The sequence below is a fragment of the Macrobrachium nipponense genome, chromosome 23 (genome assembly GCF_015104395.2).
Source record: "Macrobrachium nipponense isolate FS-2020 chromosome 23, ASM1510439v2, whole genome shotgun sequence".
Classification (NCBI taxonomy): Eukaryota; Metazoa; Arthropoda; class Malacostraca; order Decapoda; family Palaemonidae; genus Macrobrachium; species Macrobrachium nipponense.
Genome location: NC_061090.1, coordinates 69957805 through 69980527, shown reverse-complemented (window position 1 = coordinate 69980527; position 22723 = coordinate 69957805). Strand labels below are relative to the sequence as shown.

Here is a 22723-nt window from a genome sequence, read left to right as displayed (position 1 = left end):
CGGCAGTGGCGGTAGATCACCTGACCTACCTGTAGCGTGTGCCGCGAAATTCGAATTTCTGTTGGGGACGACGGAGTCTATAGCTAAGTATATATCTGCCAGGTAAGTATGTATAAAACTTTATTGTATCATGACAATATCATGTTTCACATAAGTGACTTACCAAACAATTACATTAGCTGTACGCTTTCTTACCTGGCAGTCGAAAATTCAAATTCCTGGCGGCAGTAGCAGCGCTGCCATCTTTTGTGTAGGTGATACAGATCCCGCCCACTATTGGGAATACCTGGTACTGCTGAGCTTTTAGACTTCAATTCATTTTCTGCCGACCACGGGGTAACACCGGTGGTTTGTGTTGCAGTCGACTTTCGTCGCCATTGTGGATTTTTTCTTTTTGGTGATGTACAATTTCTTGGTTGGCTTTTTTGCTTCATCAGTTAGCTGCCTAGTCATTAACAAGTTATTACGAAGATGCCTGATGCTAGTTCTTCTTCAGTTAGGTTTTGCAGCAGTGGCTGCCAAACTAGATTAGCTAAATTATGTTACGATCCGCACTCCAAATGTATTAATGTAGGGGTCAGTGCTGTAGCAAGGGAATTAACTTGTGATGAGTGCCGTAGTTTAGGTGAACAAGGTTGGAAGACTTTTCAAGCCCATTTGGATGAAATGGAAAATGATAGGAGAAGGAAACAGCGCTTAGAGCATGTAGTAAAACTAGAGTAGAGAAAACTTCCGTGCCTTTAGAGGTGAGCAAACCGTCACTATCTTCTCCACTTTTATCTAATATTTCACTTTTTGATATTTCTCCAACTTCAGTACCATTTACTCCGGACCAGGTATCCCATGTTTCCGATCCCAACACCATTTCCATGTTAGAGGTGCGTTCGTAAAGTCAAGCGATAAGGCCAGTGTTAGGCCAAGTGTCAGTGTCGGTGTCGTGTTCGAGGAGGCGGCTGTCCGTTCCCCCTGTTCTCCTAGACGAAGGTCACTGTCATACTCCCCAGCTCCCGGGAGAAGACATACCGGAAGTCGAAGGGAGACTGGGGGAGTTTGCCCACGGTCAGTTGCCGACTCCGTCGACATAGTCGACTCGAGAGTGCCCAGGAAACGCCGCTGTAAAGGCGTAGATATCAGTGACGTGCAGTTGTCGTCCGGCTCGGGAAGTGCAGTTGCCTGTGTCGAGGCGAAAAGTGTGTAGTGATTTAGTGTCGCGTCCTTTGAAGAGACATGCCCAGCGTACGAGAGGGATGTCGCCGCCTGTTAAGAGCGCTCGCGTGCTTGTGAGACTCCTCATACATCTCGTGTTGTTTCGACTCCCAGTCGTTTGTTTTCGAAGAAGAAGCATACGACAGCCACGACTCCGGTCCAGATTTTCGGGGAGGATCGTCAGTCCTCTTCGGATAGCGTATCTTCGGACGGAGTCAGACATTCAGGTGCGTTAAATTTGCACACTTGTGAGTTGTAAGACTGACTCACATTCATCTCGAGCTTTTTCGACTTGTTCGCCTCATTCACCTCGAGCTGCTTCGACTCGTTCGCCTCATTCGCCTTGAGCTGCTTCAACTCGTTCGCCTCATACGTCTTGTGTTGTTTTGACTCCCAGTCGTTCGTGTTCGAAGAAGAGCCGTACGACAGCCACGACTCCGGACCAGAATTTCGTGGAGGATCGTCAGTCCTCTTCGGATAGCATATCTTCGGACGGAGTCAGACATTCGCACACTTGTGAGACTGACTCGCATCGTTGGATTCGTTGTGTGCAGTGGTACCGTTTTTTCTACAAAAAGGCAAATGAAGAATTTCATTATTCAGTACCGTAGCCTGTGGTCGGAAAAGCCACGAGGAGTTGCCAGATGTCACCAGAAAGCCACACTTATAGACGAAATTCCTCAAAATGGCAACCCTGGTTGTGTGTCGATAGGATTTTCGACTCGTTCGCCTCATTAGTCTCGAGCTGTTTCGACTCGCTCGCCTCTTACGTCTCATGTGGTTTTCAACTCCCAGTCATTCGTTTTCGAAGAAGAGTCACGACTTCGGCTTCGCCCAAGGATGATTCGAAGGCCAAACACTTGCTAGAAGATTCCACTTTGGACCCACTTAATATCAGCTTCAAGAATTGATGGTCTTTTTGTAGAAGACAACGAGCCAGATGGAAGAGGAAGACGGGGTGTCGGCCGACATGTCGGAAGAGGAAACCCAAGATCAGGATTCAAAGACCTCTTCTGCTTATTCTAGTATGTTAAGGTTCCTGTTGCAGAAGTATCCAGACTTTGTTTTTTGAATCAGCCTCGCCTTCTTCCCCTCCGTCAGTGTTTGGAAGGTAGGAGATCAATGCCTTCGAGATTACCGAAACCAGTCCTCGAAGAAAGCACTGAAAGAAGAGAAGAGTGGCTTGCTAAGAAGAGGGAGTCAGGCAAGGCTTCGTTCGCCTTCCCTCAGTCGAAGTTGCAAATAAAAACTGCAGGATTTATGTGACAGGAGAAGTTCCTTCTTTGGGAGTTTCTACCTCCTCCCAAGGAGACTTCTCCGTCCTTGTGGACTCTCACTTACTCTGCTCGCTGTGGCTAAGGCGACTAGGAATAGTGTCTTCCTGGTTAAGTCTCTCATGGTTGACGATTTCAATGGTTCGAATTGGGGACCTTAAGCCACCTTAAACTACATCCAATTCCATTCCACTTCTTCATGCTTGGGATCTTGGAGGAACTAAAGACGATTGTCGAGGCCTCTTTGCTTGGAAACTGACGTAACTTCTTGGTGTCCCTCAGAAATAACAAAATTCCGCAATCTGTTATAGATGACCTAAAACTCTCCACTGGGACTGGTAGAGCTTGGCAGAAGAGCTTCTTCTGCAGCTAGCAATAGCTTCTGACGCCCTTCACGGAAACCCCTTTTGCTCTGAACAGGTTCCTAACAGTCAGAATCCTGTCAGGGCCAGAGCGGACAACCCTTGGTGATATCGGTTGAAATGGTGTTATCTGAGAAGTGGATGGATTTTGTGGAAGTAGTCTGGGGAAATCCACCAGCAGATTGAGAAGGTCCGAGAACCACTCTTTCCTGGGCCAGAAGGCGCTACTAGAGTCATTGTCACATTCTGGTGTGATTGAAGCTTGTTTAAGACCTCTCTTATCATCCCGAAGGGAGGGAAAGAGTAAACGTCCAGTCCTGTCCAATCTAGCAGCATCGCATCTGTTCTCCACACTAGTGGTTCTGGAATCGGAGAATAGAAAATGGGAAGGCGATTGTTCCTCGATGTGGCGAACAGATCTATCGATGGTCTTCCCCAAAGCTTCCAGAGGTCCTGACATACACACTGTTTAGAGTCTTTTCTGTTGGTAACACCTGATTTACCCGACTCAGTTCGGTTGCAATCACGTTCATTCTCCCTTATGCAATCTTAGAAGGAGGGTGATCCTCCTCTCGTTCATCCGGGTGAGGAGAACTTCTGCTATCTTGCTGAGAGAGAACGAGTGGGTCCCTCCCTGCTTCCGCACATATGACAATGCTGTGGTGTTGGCCGAGTAGTCTGTTATGTTTCCTCCGGTGACTAAAGGTCGAATGCTTGTACTCCTAAAGGATGGCCTTCAAATCCTTCCCATTGTTGTGCAAGGTCTTTCTCATTCTGTCCACAGACCTGATACTCTCTTGGCTCCTAGGGGGCCTCCCCATCTGCTGGCTGAGGCATCTGAGAAGAACGGCAGGTCGGGGTTCGACACGACTAGGGAAATTCCTTCTTGTAATTTTTCCCTCGAGAGCCACCAACGAAGATCTACCGTTATCTCTTCCATCAGGGGGGAAACTAGTGAGTCCGACCGTGTCTTCTGGAACCAATTTGTTTTCAAGAAAATCTGAAGCGGCCTCATGTGTGGGCATCATGACTTAACAAACTCTCCAGTGAAGCCAGGGTCCATTCGAGAGCTGAGCAGGATGGGTGAACCAGAAACTGTTGGACTGGCGACAGGCAGGATTCTATCTTCTTCAGGGAGAGAAAAACCTGAAAAGCTAGAGAGAATCCTCTGAGTAGGAATCAATTGGGACTTCTCATTGGTTTTTAAAATACCCAATTGTTGTGTCAAAGTAAACGTCTTCTCCAAGTCCTTCACACACGGACGACTGGATCCGGCTCGCAGGAGCCAGTCACCTAAGTAAAAGGCGGTGTTGATCCTCATCAAGGGCAGCCATTTTCCCAGAGGAGCGAGAATCCGAGTAAATACTTGAGGTGTGTGGCCAACCGAAGCAGAGGGCTCGGGACTGGAAGACTCCTCATAAAGACGAATCTCGGGAACTTTCTGGAGTTCTGATGAATGGGGGCACGGAAGTATGTATTCTTCAGGTCGAGAGATACCATCCAGTCCCCCGGTTGGATGACTGACATTACTGATAGACTGGTTTCCATTCAGAATTTTCATCTTCCGGACGAGGATGTTCAAAGTGCTTACGTCCAAAACAGGTCTCCATCCCCCTGATACCGTGGGGACTACAAAAAGCCGGTTGTAAAACCCTGGGGAGTTAGTGTCTGTTACCTCCTCTGACCTCTTGGCTGATGAGCTCTTCTACGTCTTTGGCTAAAGCCAAAGCTCTTATTGATCCCGTAGAGTATGCTGTCAAACAGACAGGTGTATTGGACAGTGGTGTATCCGGTGAAAGGGATCACATATCTTTCTCGAAGCATCTGTATGACCCGCTGTTCTGCTCCTATTCGACCCCAATTCCTCCCAGTAGCTGTGGAGTTTTGCCCCCACGGGTGGGTGAAGGACCTTTCGATCATTTATCTGTCGTAAAGAGAGGCCTCTTGGTAGACTTGGAGGTGGTTCATAGGTTAGTCTTTGTCTCTGCTATTACCTCGACTTACCTCCTCGAAAGGTGTGCTTTTGGAAAGGTGAAGTTTTTGGCTACTGTCACCCGAGGTTCCTTAGGTCTTCTCACTGATTGAGACAGAATATCATCGGTGGACTTGTTCTCGAGGTCCGACAGCACATGCTTGATGGTTTCTTCTGGAAACAGGTGAGTTTTACTCAGGGGGGAGAACAACAAAGCCCATGTTTGGTTAGTGGTTACTCTTACTCAGGACAACAGATTGAGCCAGTCCGCAGGAAAATCCTCATCCATAGACTGGCAATCTTTAATTTTTTGGCTAACGCTGTAATTGTCCAATCCAGAAAACTGAGACTTCTTTCACCTTGTATAAGTTCTTCAGGTGTCAGTAGCGGAAATGGTGTTGGGAGAGGAAGCATAGGGGGACCCAGTGTTTACCCTCTACTGTCTCCTCGCCTTGAGTTTGAGGTGTTTTGTGTTTATGGGAAGCCGGGGGGTACATGTACCTGAAGTACCCACCAGTTCTTATATCTGGTTAAGGGTATCATATAATTTTTAGTGTAGGTGATGGTGTTGTGTAGTGTTATCTGGTCTTTTCGCCCAGGGCAAGGGCAAACTATTATTGTTTTTTGTCAATCATCGGTAAACTGCCATGATTGCAAAAAATCCACCATTAGTAGGGACGACCTTGGCCTTTACTGCCACGTCTCCTACATGTGATGAGAGCGCCGACCAGAGGCAGTATCTACCTGTAGCTGCTCTCTCACAAGGTAAGGTACTGCAGACATATATAATGTGAGCACATGACTTATTTTTATTCAGAAAGGTGTCCATATACCCACCTTCCGGGTAATGTGGAGTCAGCTAATGTAATTGTTTGGTAAGTCACTTATATGAAAATGATATTTTAATGATAAAATAAGGTTTCACATATACTTACCAAACAATTACATAATCAGAGCCCGCCCTCCTCCCCACAGATGGACGTTGCGGTTCAACAAATTGAAGTCTAAAAGCTCAGCAGTACCAGGTATTCCCGATAATGGGCAGGATCTGTATCACCTACACAAAGGATGGCAGCGCTGCTACCGCCGCCAGGAATTTGAATTTTCGACTGCCAGGTAAGAAAGCGTACAGCTAATGTAATTGTTTGGTAAGTATATGTGAAACCTTATTTTATAATTAAAATATCTTTTTCTTATCTCTTAAAATATCAAGCATAAATCCATATGCAGAATCAAGATGGATGATAGATTGAGTATAGTATAATTTTAAATGTGTTACATAGTCTTCAACAGCTGCCAGGTTTACAAGGCATGTGTGTTCCAAGTACAGGTAATAAAAAGTTTAACGAGAATAATGAGTAGTACTGTATATTGAGCTTTTTATTTTTATATAAGTACTAACTTACCAAGTAATTACTTAGCTAATGATTATGCACGCATGGCATCGTAAATTCAAAATTCGTGGTACGTAATGCGACTGTTGCAAAGTGTGGGTGACAGGTCCCACCCACTGCAACGGGAGCATGGAAATGACAGGAGCCAATGGCAGCATTCTATTTTATGCCATGCAACTAGGGTTGTAAAATTCCTGGAAATTTTGAAACCGTCAATTTCCCAGAAACTTTCAATGAATTTTTGGACATTTTGAAAGTTGGGCTTTTAGATCAGGTTTGATGAAAAAAAAAACAAAAAAACAGAATAACATTTTAGAAACTTCATATATTTTAATTTTAGAATGTAAATAAAAAAAAATGATATTGTCATGATACAATAAAGTTTGTTCATACTTACCTGACAGATATATTATATAGCTGTATCTCCTGACGACCGTCAGAATTTCGAAACTCCCGGCAAACGCAGTGGTCGGCTAGGTGGTTAGTACCCATTCCCGCCGCTGGGAGGCGGATACTGGGAACCATTCCCATTTTCTATTCAGATTTTCTTTACCACTGTCCCCTGAGGGAGGTGGGTGGGTACTTGATTATATATATCTGTCAGGTAAGTATGAACAAACTTTATTGTATCATGACAATATCATTTTGTTCATGACACTTACCTGCCAGATATATATATAGCTGAATCCCACCATTGGAGGTGGGAAGGGACAGAATAGAAGGATTTTGGAAACATTTCACATGCAGATGATTGACATCTTGGTTCCCTACCTGTTAGCATAGCTGACTTCGTGATTACTGTCACCCAAGCCTGCTTCTGCTTAACTAGAATTTCCAGCAAGGTATAGCTGGATAGTTCTAGATGATCTGTCAACGGGAGCGTGACCACAATGTGACTAGACCATATTGACCATACTGAAGACAACGAAGCATAAAAAATACCACCTAACCTAGCCTCACTAAAGTTAGTCCCATAACTTTCAGGCTAATTAAAGGGAAGACCGCCTCAAGCGGCCAACCCTACGACCGTAAAAACAAACCCATAATTAAAATCACACACATTCATTTTCTAAAGAATGGGGTTCGTATTGCTTCTCGTCCCCAATACTGTATCCGCGGAAATGTATGGTCCAAGCGAGTAGCAATTCTCATATGTCGCCTTCACATCTCTGAGGTAGTGTGAAGCAAACACGAGTTGCTTCGCCAAAATGTGGCACCCAGGATATCACTGAGTGCCATATTTTCTGAAAAGCCACCGAAGTAGCTACCGCTCTAACCTCGTGAGCATTCACTTTTAGCAGTTTAAGATCAGCATCCGTGCAGGATGAATGAGCTTCCCTGATGGTGTTTCTCAAGAAGAACGCCAGTGCGTTTTTAGACATTGGTAATTCCGGCCTCTTGACCGAACACCACAGGTTGTCTGATGGGCCTCTACATTGTTTGGTCTTTTCCAGATAAAATTTGAGAGCTCTGACAGGGCACAAAACTCTCTCCGGCTCTCGTCCGACGAACTCTGATAACCCCTTGATATCAAAGCTTTTAGGCCAGGGGTTGGATGGGTTTTCGTTCTCGCTAAGAACGAGGGGCTCAGCGAACACACCGCATTGTGTTCTCTGAAACCCACATGTTTACTCATAGCTTGGATCTCGCTGACCCTCTTACCTGTTGCCAAAGCGGTTAGGAAAATAGCTTTCCTTACATATTTCAAAGAGGCAGCGTGCATAGGCTCAAATGGGGCTGACATTAAAAACTTTAAGACAACATCTAAATTCCATGAGGGAATCTTGTCTCGTGGAGCTTTTGATGTTTCAAAGGACCTCAATAAATCGTGAAGATCTTTATCATTTGATAAATCCAAGCCTCTGTGTCGAAAGACCGTTGACAGCATACTTTTGTAGCCTTTAATCGTTGACACTGAAAGTTTGTCTATATCTCTAAGATGTAAGAGAAAATCAGCAATCTGGCTCACAGAGGTCGTGGAGGAGGAATATTTTGCCTTCTACACCAGCTTCTGAAGACAGCCCACTTCGATTGGTAGACAGCTTGGGAAGATGTTCTTCTAGCGCTGGCAATAGCTTTTGCCACCGATCTTGAAAAACCTCTCGCTCTGGCCAACTTTTGGATAGTCTGAATGCAGTCAGACTCAGAGCGGAGAGGTTTCCGTGATACCTCTCGAAGTGGGGCTGTCTGAGTAGATCGATTTTTTCTGGAAGTGTCCTAGGGAAATCTACCAGAAATGACATGGCCTCTGTGAACCAGTCGCTTGCAGGCCAAAAGGGGGCGATCAACGTCATTCTTGCTCCTTCCGACGCCGCAAACTTCCTTATTACCTCTCCCAGGAGTTTGAATGGAGGAAAGGCGTAGAGATCCATCCCCTTCCAATTCCAAAGCATGGCGTCTATTGCTATTGCTCCTGGGTCTAGAACCGGAGAGCAGTAAATAGGAAGCCTCTTCGTTTTTGCTGTCGCGAAGAGGTCTACCAGTGGGCGTCCCCAAAGTTTCCACAACTCCTTGCAGATCTCTGGAATGGAGAGTCCATTCGTTGGAAGCATTTGATGTTGACGGCTGAGGAGATCCGCACGAACGTTCTGCTGTCCTGAAACGAACTTCGTTAGAATCGTTACATTTCTCAGCTTCGCCCAAAGTAAGATTTCCCTCGTTATCCTGAACAGGGAGCGAGATAGAGTTCCTCCCTGTTTTTTGAGATATGCGAGCGCCGTGGTGTTGTCCGAGTTGACTTGTACAATTCGTCCACAATCCTTGACTCGAAGCATTGAAGTGCCAAACGAATCGCCTCTAGCTCCTTGAGGTTTATGTGCCAGGACCTCTGTTCCCCTCTCCAGAGGCTGACACTTCTTTCCTCCCCCAGTGTTGCTCCCCAGCCCGTCATGGACGCGTCTGAGAACAACACTAGGTCTGGGCTCAGAACTTTGAGGGACATCCCTTCCGATAGCTTGACGGGATCGGACCACCACTTCAAATGCTCTTTGATCGATTGAGGGATTCTCAAAATCTCGTCTAGGTCTTTCTTGTTCTTCCAGTTGTCTGCTAGGAAAAACTGAAGCTGTCTGAGGTGCAGCCTTCCCAGAGAAACAAATTTCTCCAGCGAGGAATGGTCCCCAGCAGACTCATCCATTCCCTCGCCGAGCATATTTCCTTTCTCTAAGAAGACCGATACTTTCTCTAAGCATTTTTAGCTGACGTTCTATGGATGGAAATGCTTGAAAAGCCACTGAATCCATCTGAATCCCCAGATACACGATGGACTGTGTGGGAATCAGATGGGACTTCTCGAAGTTGACCAGAAGGCCCAGGTCCTTCGTCAGCTGTAATGTCGTATGCAGGTCCTCCAGACACTGTTCCTTTGACGTGGACCGGATCAGCCAATCGTCTAAAATAGAGTGAGACTCTTATCTTTGAGAGATGGAGCCATCTTGCTACATTTCGCATCAGAAGCGTTGAATATCATAGGGGCTGTACTCAGCCCGAAACAGAGAGCTCTGAATTGGAAGACCTGTCCTTTCAGAACGAATCTGAGGAACTTCCTGGACCGAGGATGTATCGGAACATGGAATAGGCATCTTGGAGATCCAAGGACACCATCCAATCTCCTGGTCTCAGGGAAGCTAAAACAGACTGTGCAGTTTCCATCTTGAATTTTATTTTCCTTACAAAAAGATTCAGCCTGCTTACGTCTAGGACAGGTCTCCATTCTCCCGAGTGCTTCGGAACAAGGAAAAGCCTGTTGTAGAAGCCTGGAGAGTTCCGTGACACGACTCTTTCTACTGCTCTCTTTTCCAACATCTGATCCAAAAGGTCTAATAAGATCTGTTGCTTTGAATCCTGATAAGAGGGCGAAAGGTCTATTGGTTCTATGCTTAATGGTGGTTTTCGATAGAAACGGGATTTTGTAACCTTTCTCGATCACTTCGAGTGACCAAGAGTTCGCCCCTCTTATCCTCCATGCTTCGGCGAATAGAGCGAGTCTCCCCCCGACTGGTGTCTGGAGGGCCGAAAAAGTCATTTCTTTCCCCTGGTTTTTGAGGGGGCTCTGCCCCTAGGGAAACTCCTCCCTCGAGCAGCAGCTCTTGAAGAGGCTCTTCCACGAAAGGGCTTATAATTCTTCCTAGAAGCTTGCGTGGTTCTTGAAGATATCTGATCAGCAGGACGTTTCGAAGACCGAGACAATAAGTCCTGCGTCGCTCGTTCTTGGAGATTTACTGATAAATCCTTTACCATAGATTGTGGAAAAAGATGAGCAGAAAAGGGAGCGAACAACAATTCTGCTTTTTGCGCTGGCGACACTGACTTAGCTGTGAAGCTACAGAAGAGTGCGCGTTTCTTCAGGACTCCCGACGCAAAATGTGATGCCAGTTCGTCGGAGCCATCTCTTACTGCTCTGTCCATGCATGACAAAACACTCGCTAAGTCCTCCAATGAGATGGAATCTGGGCTTCTAGACTGAACATCCAAGACGCCCAAAAACCAATCTAGAAAGTTAAAAACTTCCAAAGTTTTATAAAGGCCTTTGAGATGGTGATCTATCTCCGACATTGTCCACGAAAACTTTCGCTGATGCCAGGTAAGATCTTCTAGGAGCTTCCACTAAGTTGGCGAAATCCCCTTGTGCGGAAGCGGGGATTCTCAAACCTGCTTCCTCTTCTGTCTCGTACCACTTCCCCGATCTCCCACTAAGCCTTGTGGGGGGGGGGGGGGGGGGGGGGGGAAGTGCAAAAGAAGTCTTGCCCTTTGTCTTTTTGGATTCCATCCAATCATGGATTCTTTTAAAAGCCCTTTTAGTCGAGAGCGAGGTGGCCATTTTGACAAAATTTGGAGTCTTCCTTGCCTTCGAAGAGGTTAGCTGCGAAGGTGGAGAGAGAGGAACTGGAGCTCGAAACTTCTCGGGAAAACAAATCTTTTAAAAGACGAGTTCAAAGTCTTATAATCCACAGAGGATGAGGTTGTAGGATCCTCCTCCTCTTCCGAAACAGCCTCGCTTGATGATTTATTTTCTAATGGAAACATAGCCTTATTCTGAATTGAACGAGAAGAAACCAAAGTTTCACCTCCCTTTCGAACCGTAGGTTTTGTGTTTGAAATCAATTTTGAAGAGGAGAGTCTGCTATGTTCTCCTAACCTTGACTTTCTCTCCGAATTTTCCAAACTAACGTCATACGATTTCTCTTGACGAGCACTGATATTGTAGTTCCTACTACCTTGAAGCATATGGCGCTTAACCTTCTGACTAGCGACCTGTTCTTTTCTTCTCAGGGTGACTTTATACATCGGAACGCCTAGCGCCCTCAAAAGCGTCCTCATTTGCGTCCTGGAAAGCGTCCTCATTTGCGTCCTGGAAACGCGTACTGATATGAAGGACGACGAGCGTCCTTACTAGCAACTACGCCTCGCGTCCTCAAAAACGTCCTCATATTCATCTTCATATCCTTCTTCTGAACTAATATCGTGCGTCTGAAGTCTCTCCAGCCGACGTTTCCGACCCGAGCGTCCCGAGAAGCGTCCTTACGAGCGTCCTGGTTAGCAAAGCGTTGCTTTTTGTTGAATATTCTCTTCCTGTAAGCCAAGATCAATTCCTCCAATTCTATTACTGAGCGATCCTTCTGAACGTTCTTCAACTCTGGGAAAAGACGACGGCGGCCCCGCCTGTGCGGCACCTTATTGTCTTTTTTCTTTACCGCCAATACTTCTAGAGACTCTCTCAGCAGGACTGCTTGCGCGTTCCTGATTGAGTCGATGAGGTCTAGAAGGCGACGGATCAGACGAAGACGAAGAACGAAGAGAAGCCGCAGGAGAACGTCTAGATTTCTTGACGGGTAGCCAAAGATCTTTTTTACGACTACGTGATCTTTCTTCTTTCTTGGCGAAAAACGTATCCAACTGTTGACGAATCGCTTCGAGAGTCTTTTTGATGGTGAAGAACCATATGATGGAATGAACCTTTGAGAGAAGATGGGCGAGGGGACGCCTTCTTCCTTCTCTCCGGACTCGAATCAGGACGCTCAGAAAGCGTCCTAGATTTCTTGTGCGGGATACTGTCTTCGAAGTCTTCCGGAGAAGACCGAAGCGTAAATCGAGGCGGAGGACGCTCTCGATCTCCCGATGAAGCGTCCTCTTCCATCATACCTTTCCTAAGAGGGCGAGAAAAGACGATTGGCCGCCAGGTGCGACCGTCTTTACGTTTTCCTTACCACTCTCCCACTGTTGGAGAGGCTAGCGTACTCTTCCAGTCAAGACCTTTTCCCTAAAGGATGGCTGAGAAAGACTGATGGCCGCCAGTGCGAGAAACGTACTTACGTATTTCCTTACCACTCTCAACTTGGAGAGGCTGCGTACTCTTCCGTAAGTAAGGACCTTTCCTAAGAGGGCGAGAAAGACGATGGCCGCTTGTGCGACACCTTACGTCTTCCTTACCACTCTCAGTCGGAGAGGTCTTCCGAGATTCCCACCCACGGTGAGGTGAGGACGTCTCGGAGGAAGAGAAGCATTCCTTCAAGATTTGAGCTTGCGCGCGATCTTTGGCAGCCTGGGATGCGTCTTCAGGATCTGCCGAAGGGAGCCAGACCGGTGGGTTTAATTCCCGTAACCCTCCTTCGGCCTTCGACATGTCCATTCCCTGGGTTCTGGGAGTCCGACAGAGGTCTCAACCTGGAGGCATTATAGGACCGATCTGATGCCCCCTCCACTTCACTAGGGGCACTAACATTATCACTACACTTTTGCACATTAGATTGTAGCACTTTCATTTTCGATTCAAGGTTCCGAATCGATTCTAAAATGGTAGAAAGGGCATTCCCTTCGGTAACAATCACTTCCTTATCTGAAGGAGAAATTATAGGGTTATGCGTAACTTGTTCTACATTTATGTTAGATTGAGCAACTTTACTTTGACTTTTAACAGAAGCACTCCTGGAGGAAGACCTCCTAATTCTGTCACGCTCAAGTCTACGAATGTAAGATTCATACGCCTTCCATTCGACATCAGTTAACACTTCACATTCTTTGCACCTATCATCCAACAAGCAAACATGCCCTCTACAATTCACACACACTGTGTGAGGATCTACCGAGGCTTTTGGAAGCCTCACCTTACATTCTTCTACACCACACACTCTGAAACTAGTAGAACTAGATCCAGACATCTCAATTCTAAGAAAAATCAAAGCCAAAATCAAAATCCAAACCACAATAGCGTATGCCAAATCACTAAGCCAAGTCCGAAACCAAAAGACAATCCAAATACTCAAGTGACAAATGAAGTTTTCGAAATCCTAAAGCGAGGTCTGTAAACAGATGTTTACCGACCGGCGACAGAAGAAAATCTGAATAGAAAATGGGAATGGTTCCCGGTATCCGCCTCCCAGCGGCGGGAATGGGTACTAACCACCTAGCCGACCACTGCGTTTGCCGGGAGTTTCGAAATTCTGTCGGTCGTCAGAGAATACAGCTATATATATATCTGGCAGGTAAGTGTCATGAACAAATTGCAAATGTTCCTGTAAAAAATCATGCAAATCTTTCTAAACTTAACTTTTCATTCATTCTTGTAAATATGGGTTCTGTACAATCTGTTTGGCCTCACATTTCACAAACATTTCACAAATAGTTAATCCATCACTTCACGATACTTGAATTTCAGAAAGAAATTAACAAAATTGCCAATTTTCCTGTAAAATATCATGCAAATTTTTCTAAACTTAACATAATTTTTCATTCATTCTTATAAATACTGTTTCCGTACAGTGCATTTGGTCACACATTTCACAAACTTTTAGCAAGTGGGTAATCTATATCTATAATAGGTAATCCATCAGTTCATGATATCTGTAACGTAATGCATCTTTTAGCACTCTAATTCATCTTCAGAACTTACAGATGAGTCAGTCGACTCATCCACATTTGACTCTTGATTCTGAGAATGAATTCTAAAATCCTCATCAACACAGGTGGCAGCCCCTGCAAAACCTGAAGTTGAGTCAATTGGTTCTTCAAACAGATCTAAGTTGTACTTAATGGCCACCAGCTTTTTAACGCTTTCCTTGGTCAGTCGGTTTCTGGATTTTGTGTGGGTGCTTCAAATAGAGACCAGATTCTTTCAGATGTTGCCGATGCTGGTTTTATTGGAAGAATCAAAGAAGCTACTGGTGCAAGTGCCTCACTTGCACACAATCCTCTCCACCAAGTGGCAGATGATATGTTTAACAGCATGAAATATATTAGCAGCATCCCAAATACCTTCATTTTGCCAAAGACAATCTTCTGCCTGAAACTTGGCAAGGCTAGCCATCAGTTTAGCCACAAGTTCGTGTCTGACTGCAATGTCTCAATGACACTCATTGCTCTATTCTGGCCCAAGAAGGAATGGTTTCTGGACCAACTACATCTTCTGGTAGACTTCTTGAGGCTGCTTCCCCAAAGACCGTGGCTACTCAGACAGCCGCACTTCTGGAGGTACCACCAAGGGTTATCCACTCTCGCTTTGACAGGCTTCAGATTGTCAGGAAACTCGTCAGAGCGATTGCAAAGGGCACAGTACAGACGCCAGTCTACTTGGAATGTTTACCAGTGGAAGTGGGCAGTGTTCTGTGGATAGTGCCTCAGACATCACATCTCTTCTTCTGAGACATCTTTAGCACAGATTGCAGATTTTCTCCTTTACTGGAAGACTGCTAAGAGCTTTTCCTCATCCATCATTAAAAAATACTGAGTGATGCTTTACTTGGTTTTGAAACACAGAGGTTTGGATCATTCATCTAATCAAGATCTTAATGATCTCATTAAGACTTTTGATCCCTCCAAGCAGAAGTCTGATTTAGTGTCTTAGCTACATGCAATCAATAAGAGAATTAGCTTCTCCCAAGGCGATGCAGTTTGCTTTCACCTTGGGCTTCTTGGCTAAGAATGAGGATTCTGCTAAACCATGGCTTCGCTGCTTCCATATCAAGAATGTAATGGATATCTTGAGCCCGGACAAAGAGGACAGGGTTCTTTGCCCAGTCAGAGCCCTGAGGTATTTTCTATCTGCATAGGACCAAGAAAATCAGAGGGCCTATCGTTCTTTATTTGAGACCTGATCTCCGAAACACATTCCTGGATTCAGGAAAACACTTTTTCTTTGATCAAAGTTAAAACACATGAAGTCAGAGCAATAGCCACCTCTCTCACCTTCAACCAGTTTATCCCTCTCAGCCATTCTTCAGTCAACTAATTTGAGGCGCAAGTCAGTCTTCATGTCTCATTATTTAAAAGAAGTGGGAACAGTATTTGAAAACTGCAGTGCCCTCAGTCCTCTCTTCTGTCTCTTCGCCTTGTTGTAAGGATGTCGCGTTTGTTTGGGGGGGAGCTGGATGGGGGGTACTTTGTACCTGGAGTGCCCACCAGATCGTTGGATGGGTAGTGGTTTTTTATTGTGTCAGGGTTGGTGACAGGTGTTTTTCTTGTTTGTTGTTGTGGTACTGCACCCAGGGCAAGGGCAAAGTTTTTTTTCCTGTATTATGTCTTGTCAGCGATCAGGCATATCCTCCATTGCCAGACTCCCACTGATGTAGAGGCAACTCTCTGCCCATTGCTGCACCCCTACAGGTTAAGATAAGAACCAACTGGAGGCAGCAGTCATCTGCTGTAGCTCTCTTACCAGGTAAGGAAGCGACAAGCATTGTTTCAGTGTTACCCACCTTTTCTATTTCAGGATATTAACATAATTAATGTGTTGAATTAGAATAGTCCACTCATCCCACCCCCTTACAATGTGGGATTCAGCTAAATAATTACTTGGTAAGTTACTAATATAAAAATGACATTTATAAGTTTTATATATATACTTACCAAATGATTAGTAGATGAGAACCGTCCCTCTTATCCTTTGTTTTTTCATGGACTTTGCGGCAATAAATAGAATGATGCTGTTGGCTTCTGTCACTTCCATGCTCCTGTCTCAGTGGGTGGGGGCTGTCACTCCCACTTTGCAACAGTTACATTACTGTGAATTTTGAATTAAGGATGCTGTGCAAGCATAATCGTTAACTAATTTTATTATAAAAATGTAATTTGTGTTTTTTTTGCAGGAGTCGACCTTCAGTAAGAATGAGCCATTCTCCCTGCAGCCAGTCTTACCCCAAATCCAAAAGTGTTTCTCGGGTGGTAGTGTTGAGGAAATAATTTCCAACTTGGAAAAAGTGAGAATTTTTATTTTTCTTGTGTAGAACTTATATCTAATGTGTGTGCAGAATTTTTGAATAAATAATGATTTTAAGTTGAAATTAAGAGGTTTAGATATTAATTTATGATATATACAGTATTTCAGAGCCAGATGATAAAATGAAGGATCCTTTTATTCATAAGTAATGTACATAATTTTTATGCAACATCCATGTTTTCCACTAAAAGTAAATATCTGTGCATCATGTAGTGACCTTTCAATGCATTGAGATTTATTTTGTGGTTTAAAACATCTGTAGGGTCTTCAGAGAAAATGTAAACCGATTTCATTGACAGCTTACTTGATTAGTATCAGTTGCCAAAGAATATTTCTAAATTATGTATCCAATGAGTTTGGAATTATGTTTTACAGGATGGTTCTGAATGGGCAGAGAAGCAAATAAAGACTCTCAGCAGGATGTCCCCAACATCTTTAAAGGTCACATTTGAGCAGATAGAGAGAGGAGCTCACCTCACCCTACAAGAGTGCCTTTCCATGGAACATCGCATTGTTAGCCGTATCTTTAAAGGACATGATTTCAAGGAAGGTTGGTGGTGAATAATAATTTCCGTTAACAAAGTAGATGTTTTAGTGGGTTGGTTCTGTAAATATTTAAGTAAGGAGAATTCTTTTCTGTATGCATTGTCTAAGTAGACCTAATGAATTCTGTATATTTGTATTGTCTGGCATAGAAAAATTTGGAGTTTGTGGCATTCAGTCTCTAACATTTAATAGAAGGACTTATTAACCCTCTTACGCCGATTGGACGTATTAAACGTCGAGTCAAAATGTCTCCCGTATGCCGATTGGACGTATCATACGTCGGCTCAAAAAAGTTTTTTTAAAAAATTCGGCGGAAAAACTACTTATAGGGCCCCATACCAGCCGAAAACTTTTGTATCACCCGCCTTGGGGGATGCTGGGAGTTCACGGATCAAGGCGTGTTTTGTTTACAATCGCTACGCAGGCGTGCAAGCGCGAATTTCTTCTTATCGCACTAAAAAGTATCAGTGACACATCTCGGAAATTATTTCGTCACTTTGACATAATTATTGCACCATTTTAAATTATCCTTTACATGAAGTATTATATGAAAATGTGCGCAATTTCAGGCACAATACAACTAAAAATACTCGATGAGTAGCTTTTATCGGTTTTGAAATATTTTCATATAAATAACGATAAGTGCAAAAATTTCAACCTTCGGTCAACTTTGACTCTACAGAAATGGTCGAGAAACGCAATTGTAAGCTAAAACTCTTACATTATAGTAATATTCAATCATTTGCCTTCATTTTGCAACAAATTGGACGTCTCTAGCACAATATTTCGATTTATGGTGAATTTATGAAAAAACTTTTTCCTTACGTTCGTGCGATAACTCTTCCGATAAATTTTTTCGTGCGATTGTCCTAATGTTTGCACCCTTTTAAATTTGCCGTTACATAAAGTTTTATATATGGAAATGTGCGCAATTTCATGCACAATACAACAAAAAACAACCCATGGTTGTAGCTTTTATCAGTTTTGAAATATTTTCATATAAATAACGTTAAGTGCAAAAATTTCAACTTTCGGTCAACTTTGACTACCGAATGAAATGGTCGAAAAACGCAATTGTAAGCTAAAACTCTTATATTCTAGTAATATTCAATCATTTACCTTCATTTTGCAACGACTTGGAAGTCTCTAGCACAATATTTCGATTTATGGTGAATTTATGAAAAAAAAAACAATTACGTTCGCGCGGTAACTTTCCGAAAAAATCAGAATTTTTTTGTGCGATTGTCGAAATGTTTGCACCATTTAAAATTAGCTGTTACGTAAAGTTTTATATATGAAAAATGTGCGTAATTTCATGTAGAATACAACTAAAAATGATTGAAGGTTGTAGCTTTTCTCTTTTTTCGAAATATTTGCATATAAATCACGATAAATAGAAAAAAAACCACGTTCGGTCAAATTTGACTCTACCGAAATAGTTGAAAAACGCAATTGTAAGCTAAAACTCTACGGCCTAGTAATATTCTGTCATTTTTCTTCATTTTGAAACAAATTTGAAGTCTCTAAAACAATATTGTGATTTATGGTGAATTTTTGAAAATATATTTACCTTCACTCCGCGCGCCGATTCGCGGCCGCAAGTCTCCGAAATACGTACATGGCATTATCCTAATATTTGCTCCTTTTCATATTAGCCTTTTTATAGAGTTTCATATATCAAAATGTGCGCAAATTCATGAAAAATACAATAAAAAATAATTGAAGGTTGTAGCTTTTTCCATCTTCGAAATATGTCCATATAAAAAAAATATATATATTAAAATTTCGACATTCGGTCAAATTTAACTCGTCCGAAATGGTCGAAATCTGCAATTCTAATCTAAAACTCTTACAGTATCGTAATATTTAATCATTTGTCTTAATTTTGAAACAAATTGGAAGTCTCTAGAACATTATTTAGAATTACGGTGAATTTTTGAAAATAACATTTTTTTACGTCCGCTCGTTACGAATTCGTACATCATTTTTTGATAATATTTTCCGGTGTTGCTTTTATTGTTTTACAATGTATTATATATCAAAATGATCGCAATTTAGTGTACAATACAACGCAAAAAAAAGTAACTGGTTAGCTTTGACCGTTTTCTGCACAGCGTGATTTGAATACAATTATGTATGAATTTTTTTTTTTCGCTACCATATATCGCATTATTTATATATGATAATGATATTATTTTTCATTTCTGATGGTTGCATTCTAAACTTCAGGCAATGACAAAAAAAGGAGCCAAAAATGAACTCTTAATCTTCAAAAGTACGCGCGCTGTAATTTTTTGAAAAAATTATTTTTTCCACTTCCGCGCTCACTCCAAACCAGGCCCGGCATACGGGAGACGTTTTGATTTTTAGGGCTCCGGCGTAAGAGGGTTAAGTTAGAAAAGCTTTTTTTAGTTCATACATGTAATAAGTAAAATGACCCAACAACATGGCTTTTTATTAATAATGTGTAAAATTAGGCAATGCATTATAAATTGTTAATATTTGAAGTTGCAGAGCCTACTGTATTGTCAGCTCCTATTTAGAATGTTAAACTTTGTCAGTTAGATTTATTATTTACTAAAACATCTTGTTTAATTTTGCTTTGTATCTTGCAATAGTACTGTATTAGGTTGATTTCATTGACTAGAGATAGGTGTTGGAATCTGATGGCAACCTATTTCATGTTATATGGCAGGGGTGAGGGCTCTGATGATTGATCAGGACAATAAACCCTCCTGGAGTCCAGCTTCTTTAGCTGAAGTCTCAACAGAAAAAGTAGAAGAGTATTTTTATCCACTGTCAGAAGAGGAGGAATTACTTCTTTAGATATTAACCTTATGCTGATGATATGGTATAATGTTAACATCAAGCACTGCCTGTTCTGTTGCGTTTCATAGTGGTGAAGACCCTATTGGAGTTAATGGAATATGAATATCCTGTGTATGGTGACTGACTTTTTTTCCCTATAATATGCTGATGTTGCTTTTTTCTTTTCACAATGAGTATCATCTGCTTGAATTTCTACCTGGTCCAAGTTTTCTTATACAGTATTCCTTTTCTGCTTGATCTTCTAAGCTTGTGAGTGGGAAAATGTTATGAAAAGTCACTTTAATTCATTGTTTGATGGTACTGGAAGCTTTATCCATACTCATTGTCTGGTTATAGACACCTAGGAATGTCACATTTCTCTCCTAATGAACTGTTGTAGTTGCTTGTAAAATATGGGGTACTAAAGTTTTCAGATCATAAACAAATTGATATTTTATAGTACAAAAACCATTTAACGGATATTTCGGCGTATAAGTCGACCCTTTAGCCCCAAAAAATCATGCCAAAATTAGGGGGTCGACTTATCTAACGGTAACAAAGAGTTAATCTTTATTATTTTGGCATATAGGTACAGGAATCCAGGCTTTACAATTGGCTAATAAAAATGACAGCCTTGTTGAGGTAACTATGTATGTAAATACCAGTATTAAAAACATTTCACACTGTAATACGGCAATAATAATACATTAGAACATCCATTACCTTAAATAAAATGAAACAAATCAAAGTAACTTGAAGAAACCCCAATCGCACAGCAAGTGTAAACATTGCGTAGCTATTTGTAGTACAGTAATTGAGAAGGATGCGTTCACTCTGACAGTTTTGTATTTACCGGGGTATTGTTCAAAAACATTTATGGTATGAAATCTTTATTTATCACTTTAAATAAAATTTAAAAAATTGTATTTAATAGTAAATATGTATTTAAAATCCCTCAAAATTACTTGAGTCATCGTCACTTGAATTAAACAATTCATTAGACAAATTATCTTTCATGGTTTCATCATAAGGATCCCAGTTTGAATCTGGTGAATCAACTGCAGGTTTGTTTTCCCTCAAATGAGCCTGTTTATGCCATAGAAGAACCAATGGTCAAGGAATATTCCAACATCATAATAAAATACCGGCTCGTCGTTTTAACAACCCAATCAAAACATTAACTTGAGTGGCAGTTTGTACATACATATATACGTAGGCTGTTATGCAGCGTTAGTTAGTGCTTTGTTTGTTTACATTACACTCGAGTAACGTATCTTTCGTTTCGTCATTTCTAATCATATTTGCTGGTACGTATTCATCTTTTATATATTACACAGATTTGTTAATATACCGAGTATATTACCTGTATTTCTTATGGTAAGTAGAGCAACATATGTACCGTAATAACATTCAAGTTATTTTATATGATACGTTTTACACTGCTGCTTATTTTGAGCGTACGGTTGGCCTCACATTTTATAGGTCGACTAATATACCCGATATTAGTTAAAATCATAAAAATTTACTCAGAATTGGGGGGTCGACTTATACGGTATTAGATTTCCATTTTTCCTAACTCCATTGGTCAACAGTAAAAAATGAAGTTTTTATGAATTCATGATGGTTAATAAGTTTACCAGTTTAGAATCCAACTGATATTGATTTATATGATAGAGCTATTGAAGATGTTTGTAATATCTCATAGAGTTTTTATATCATCCATTTTTTTTTATAGATCAGTTATCATTTACATTTCCTCACACTGTTTTCTGCATTACTTTGATGTGAAGTGAATATTAGTCATACTAAAAAAAATGAAATCTCTTTCCTAAAACTCTCGGCTACTAATCAGGTTGTGAATTCCCTTTTGGCTTTCATCTGTCCCCTTACTATAATGCTTGCAACCAGTTTATACTGTATGGCTGTTATACATATATAATTTTGCAGCTCATAAGCTTTTTACCTAACTGAGAACTCAGAATTTCAATTGGTAATGAATTTTTGTAGGTCACTTCATGTTAAGTACTGTGCTATGTTTATATATAGCACTAATAACATGTAAATATGTATAATTACTACTTTTTAAAAGATAATTGAAGGCCTTGTGGCAAACCTTGAATAGTAAATGAAATAAAAGTATAATTTATTCCTTTCCACCAGGTATCAGAGCATTGTTGATTGACAAAGATAACAAGCCTGCATGGAAACCAGCTACATTAGCAGAAGTATCGGCAGAGGATGTTATAAATACCTACTTTTCACCCTTGCCTCCTGAAAAAGAATTAATATTTTAAGCAGACAAGAGGAAAAAGCCGAATAGCGGGTAGGATAGTATTTTGATGTGTATTGGGTAAAAAATTTAATAAATTCGAGTTATTTTCTTGTAAGTAGTTTGTGAATGTCCCCCATCACCTTTGCTTGTATGCACTTAGTATTAAAAGTAGTAGTTGTATCTCTTAGCCTCAATATTCTGGTTATCAAATCTGGATTATACAGGTTAATTATTTGCTATGATTTCACCAAGACAAAGTTTGTGGATTCTAAACTTACTCCAGTTTGGTGATGAAATAACTTGAGATTGACACTCCAGTTTGGTGATGAAATAACTTAAGATTGACACAAAAGAGCAATGTGCAGTGCAAGTAAGTTCTGTTGTCTCTCTCTTATATTGAATTCCTTCACTAAGGCCGTATTGAAAAAAATGATGTGTTGAAATGTGCATGCTTTTGCCCCTTGAGAAGCTCAGGCATTTGAAATGCTGTTGCCTCAAAAGATTTGGTATGAACTAAACTGTTACTGCCAGGAGAGATCAAAATGCACACCAATAGGGAGCATGTTATAACGACATGGGAGTAACATCATCAAATACAATGGGTCACCCAGTTTTACCCGAGGCATAATCGTCCATCGCAGGTTACTCGGACAGGAACACCAGTTATGGTCACCCTGTA

General features: G+C 41.9%; 1 protein-coding gene across 4 annotated transcripts in view; it reads left to right on the top strand.

The window, feature by feature from the left end:
* LOC135201536 (3-hydroxyisobutyryl-CoA hydrolase, mitochondrial-like) overlaps positions 1 to 22155 on the top strand; it is a 38834-nt gene extending 16679 nt beyond the window's left edge. For 3 of the 4 annotated variants that reach the window (XM_064230548.1, XM_064230558.1, XM_064230533.1), the window contains exons 6-8: positions 16288 to 16398; positions 16794 to 16968; positions 21933 to 22155. In XM_064230548.1, the coding sequence (XP_064086618.1) occupies positions 16288 to 16398; positions 16794 to 16968; positions 21933 to 22066 (420 nt within the window). In that variant the 3' untranslated portion in view covers positions 22067 to 22155. Of the gene's footprint in view, positions 1 to 16287; positions 16399 to 16793; positions 16969 to 19659; positions 19816 to 21932 lie in introns of all 4 variants that reach the window. The other variant, XM_064230541.1, reaches the window with a different exon arrangement.
* Positions 22156 to 22723: the final 568 nt, after the last annotated feature.